Below are 5,211 nucleotides of genomic sequence, written 5' to 3' on the forward strand. Positions count from 1 at the left end.
AGTGTAAACTAGCTAACTGTATATAAAGTAGTGTAAACTAGCTAACTGTATAAAGTAGTATAAACTAGCTAACTGTATATAAAGTAGTATAAACTAGCTAACTGTATAAAGTAGTGTAAACTAGCTAACTGTATATAAAGTAGTATAAACTAGCTAACTGTATAAAGTAGTGTAAACTAGCTAACTGTATATAAAGTAGTGTAAACTAGCTAACTGTATATAAAGTAGCATAAACTAGCTAACTGTATATAAAGTAGTGTAAACTAGCTAACTGTGTATAAAGTAGTATAAACTAGCTAACTGTATATAAAGTAGTGTAAACTAGCTAACTGTATATAAAGTAGTGTAAACTAGCTAACTGTATATAAAGTAGCGTAAACTAGCTAACTGTATATAAAGTAGTATAAACTAGCTAACTGTATATAAAGTAGTATAAACTAGCTAACTGTATATAAAGTAGTGTAAACTAGCTAACTGTATATAAAGTAGTGTAAACTAGCTAACTGTATATAAAGTAGTATAAACTAGCTAACTGTATATAAAGTAGTATAAACTAGCTAACTGTATATAAAGTAGTATAAACTAGCTAACTGTATATAAAGTAGTATAAACTAGCTAACTGTATATAAAGTAGTGTAAACTAGCTAACTGTATATAAAGTAGTATAAACTAGCTAACTGTATATAAAGTAGTATAAGCTAGCTAACTGTATGTAAAGTAGTGTAAACTAGCTAACTGTATATAAAGTAGTGTAAACTAGCTAACTGTATATAAAGTAGTATAAACTAGCTAACTGTATATAAAGTAGTATAAACTAGCTAACTGTATATAAAGTAGTGTAAGCTAGCTAACTGTATATAAAGTAGTGTAAGCTAGCTAACTGTATATAAAGTAGTGTAAGCTAGCTAACTGTATATAAAGTAGTGTAAGCTAGCTAACTGTATATAAAGTAGTGTAAGCTAGCTAACTAGTACTTTTACTCTGACCTCTCTTCAGCTTGCGGACGGCCACCATGCGGTGATTGGCTGACGTCTCCCACAGTCGCAGCGTTTTATCGTCGCTGACGGTGGCGCAGACGGGGAGGAGCGGGTGGGAGGCCAGACCCCAAACCTCCCCCTCCATATGACCCTGCACACACACACACACACACACACATTTACTACATCAATATTAAATCATTTTAGGAGGAGACAGGAAGCATACGGTTGCCATGGATTCATTGAGTTAGACTACAGCTTGAATCCCTTTTTGTCCAAGCTTTTATTTATTTGCATTTTGTTAAATAATCTCTAATAAAAGTTTGCAGAATGAACCATTAGAAGATCGTGTCTGTCGTGCAGCACATGGATGAACAGACAGACTATCACTGGATTACTCTGATACCGAAATAAACTTTAAAATGTGAATGTGTCTTTCCGTCTTTCCGTCTCAGATTTCTGAGATTTATGGAGATTTTGCAATTGACATCATTCAGAGATGATGATGATATCCTCAGGAAGTGTAATTCATACTGAATCTAAAAATATGTGTATCATGTCTGTGTGCTCAGATAAGAAGGAGTGCACCCCCGCCCCCCCTCCCCCTCCCGCCCCCCTCCTCCTCCTCCTCCTCTTCCTTCTCCTCCCTTCCTTCCTCTTCCTCCTCCTCCTCCCTTACTTCCATGTCAAGATTTCAGATTTCCTCATTTTCCTCCCTTCCTCCTCCTCCCTTCCTCCCTCCTCCTCCTCTTCCTCCCTCTCCTCCTCCTCCTCCTCCTCCTCCTCCCTCTCCTCCTCCTCCTCCCCCCCTCCTCCTCCTCCTCCCTTCCTCCTCTTCCTCTTCCTCTTCCTCCTCCTCCTCCTCCTCCTCCCTCTCTCCTCCTCCTCCTCCTCCTCCCTCCCTCCTCTTCCTCCTCCTCCTCCCTCTCTCCTCCTCCTCCCTCCTTTCCTCCTCCTCATCCTCCCCCTCTCCCTTCTCCTCCTCTTCCCTCCCTCCCTCCTCCTCCTCCCCCTCCCTCCCTTCCTTCCTCCACCTCCTCCCCCCCCCCCCCCCTCCTCCTCCTCCTCCTCCTTCTTACAACCCTTTGAAGTGTTAAGGAGCCATTAATGCACGAAGGTCCTCACAACAATGGTTTTAACCTGAAATTGGTCTTCATCATAAAGACAGGAATAAGCTATGAGCACATCACATCAAAAAGCACTCAAGTGAGTCATAAAGGCAACACACACACACACACACACACACACACACACACACATACACACACACACACACACACACATTCACGCTCTCTCACACACACACACACACACACACACACACACATTTTAAATACTTGATCGAGACCGAAAAGTGTGAAGAATATTGATCTGCTCCCTTTCAGTGTGTGTGTGGGCGTGAATGTGTGTGTGTGTGTGTGTGTGTGTGTGTGTGTGTGTGTGTGAGCGTGAATGTGTGTGTGTGTGTCCAACCAACTCATCGATCTGCAGCACACAGCTCTTCTCACCATGGCAACAGGTGCCGTACCAGACTACCAGACATTTAAAGAATCCCTGAGGTACACACACACAGTCACACACACACATACACACACACACACACAAACACACACACATACACACACACACACACACACACACACAGACACACACACACACACACACACACACACACACACACACACCTGCACCAGTAGTGTCATCGGTCCGGTTTTGTCGATCTCCAGAACTTCACCGTTCTTGGTTCCCACCAGGATGTGACCGTGACCCAGAGTGATGGCCCTGATGGACGGGTTGTCCTCCAGCAGCAGGCCTACACACACACACACACACACACACACACACACACACACACACACACACACACACACACACACAGTTGTCATGGAGATCAGTCTATTGAATCCAGTCCCTCTTATTGCATACATAGCAGCAGTTAACCCTTTATTGGGCAAATAATTATATTTGGTAACTTCCTTATAATCCTTCCTTCCTTCCTTCCTTCTTTCCTTCTTTCCTAACTTTCCTTCCTCCCTGCCTTCTTTCTTCCCTTCCTCTTTTCCTTTCTCCCTCCCTCGTTCCTTATTTCCTCCGTCCTTTCCTTCCTTCCTCCGTCCTTCCTTCCTTCCATCTGTCCTTCCTCCCTCCCTCCTTCTCTCCTCCCTTCCTTCTTTCCATCCTTCCTTCCTTCCTTCTTTCCTTCCTCCATCCCCCTTTCTTCTTCCTTCCTTCCTTCCTTACCTCCTTCTCTCTTTCTTTCCTCCCTCCCTCCCTTCTCTCTTTCTGTCCTCCCCCCTACCTTCCTTCCTTCCTTCCTCCTTTCCTTCCTTCCTTTCCCTCCTTCCTTCCCTCCCTTCCTTCCTCCTTTCCTTTCAATGAGTGTCCTATCAAGGGTTAAACCTGCAATAACTGATTTTTTTTTTGTCCACAGAGAGAAACAGTGAACACATCATCATCTTTAAGTTTATATATTGAACTTATTCTCTCTAACCCGGATCATTAAAAGGAAGGAAGGAAAAGAAGGAAAAGAAGGAGGAGAAGGAAGAGAATACAGGAAGGAAGGAAGAAAGGGAGGAAAGACAGATGGAGGAAAGACAGATGGAAGGAAGGAAGGAAGGACAGATGGAGGAAGGAAGGAAATAAGGAAGGAAAGAAAAGAAGAAGGAGAAGGAAGAGAATACAGGAAGGAAGGAAGAAAGGGAGAAAAGACAGATGGAAGGAAGAGAAGAGAAGACAAGAAGGAAGGAAGGAAGGAAATAAGGAAGGAAGGAAAAGAAGGAAGGAAGGAAATAAGGAAGGAAAGAAAAGAAGAAGGAGAAGGAAGAGAATACAGGAAGGAAGGAAGAAAGGGAGGAAAGACAGATGGAAGGAAGAGAAGAGAAGACAAGAAAGAAGGAAGGAAGGAAGGGAGGAAGGAAGGAAGAGAAGACAGATGGAAGAAAAGAAGGAAGGAAGGAAGGAAATAAGTAAGTAAGGGAGGAAAAGAAGACAGGGAGGAAGAAAGGTAGGAAGGACACACGGAAGGAAGGAAAAGAGGAAGAAGGAAACTGGGCCGGATTGGACCTCTCAGCGGGCCACTTCTGGCCCACGGGCCGCATGTTTGACACCCCTGATCTAAATGCTCTAAATGTCCACCAGCTAGTCTCCAGTGTCTGTTTCCTGTTTGGTGCTGAGCAGGTAGAGTACTGTGCTTTTATTCTGAAAACCTCACTATGAGAGCAGCTGAGAGTGAACCGAAACATTAAAGTTGCATCTGGACAGCTAAACAACTCCTCCCCCTCCCTCCTTTCCTCCTCCTCTTCCTCCTCTCTTCTTTCCTCCTCTCTTCCTTCCTCCACCTTCTCCTCCCCCTCCTCCTCCACCTCCTCTTCCTCCACCTCCTCCTCTTCCTCCTTCCCTCTGTCGCAGCTGTGAGCCGACAGCCTTCACTCTTCTCGTCCTCTCCTGACAGGTTTTTTTTTCTTCTTCCTCCTCCTCCTCCTCTTCCTCCCTTCCTCCTCCTCCACCTCCTCTTCCTCCACCTCCTCCTTCTTCTCCTCCTCCTCCTCCTCTTCCTCCTCTCTTCCTTCCTCCTCCTTCTCCTCCCCCTCCTCCTCCTTCTCCTCCCCCTCCTCCTCCACCTCCTCTTCCTCCACCTTCTCCTCCCCCCTCCTCCTCCCTCCTCTTCCTCCTCCTCTTCCTCCTCTCTTCCTTCCTCCTCCTTCTCCTCCCCCTCCTCCTCCTCCCTCCTCTTCCTCCTCCTCTCTTCCTTCCTCCTCCTTCTCCTCCCCCTCCTCCTCTCTTCCTTCCTCCCCCTCCTCCTCCACCTCCTCTTCCTCCACCTTCTCCTCCTCCTACTCCTCCACCTCCTCTTCCTCCACCTCCTCCTCTTCCTCCTTCCCTCTGTCGCAGCTGTGAGCCGACAGCCTTCACTCTTCTCGTCCAGTCCTGACAGGTTTTTTTTCTTCTTCCTCCTCCTCCTCCTCTTCCTCCCTTCCTCCTCCCTTCCTCCTCCCTCCCTCCTCCTCCTCCCTCCCACAATGAGCTGAAACTCAACTATAAAGCTCCGTAAAGCTGAGAGGAAGCTACAGAGTCTCACACCCTGGCAGTTTTAAAGCTGTTGAATGCTTTCATGCTCAGATGTTTGGGAGACTGAGGTGTGAGGTCCTGTGTGGCCACCAGATGGCAGCGTTGGATAGTTGGACTCTATGTGACAACTCCTTTATTTAAAGCCTCTCAGCAGAGTTCATGTCTA

At 45.8% G+C, this 5,211-nt stretch overlaps 1 protein-coding gene across 1 annotated transcript in view; it reads right to left on the reverse strand.

The window, feature by feature from the left end:
• Positions 1–5,211, reverse strand: part of LOC128373253 (echinoderm microtubule-associated protein-like 6) — a 40,838-nt gene that overhangs the window by 34,192 nt on the left and 1,435 nt on the right. Inside the window, exons 2-3 of the mRNA XM_053333542.1 lie at positions 2,663–2,790; positions 987–1,128 (exon numbers count right to left, since the gene is read on the reverse strand). Of these exons, the coding sequence (XP_053189517.1) occupies positions 987–1,128; positions 2,663–2,790 (270 nt within the window). The remainder of the gene's footprint in view (positions 1–986; positions 1,129–2,662; positions 2,791–5,211) is intronic.

The sequence above is a fragment of the Scomber japonicus genome, chromosome 14 (assembly GCF_027409825.1).
Source record: "Scomber japonicus isolate fScoJap1 chromosome 14, fScoJap1.pri, whole genome shotgun sequence".
NCBI lineage: Eukaryota > Metazoa > Chordata > Actinopteri > Scombriformes > Scombridae > Scomber > Scomber japonicus.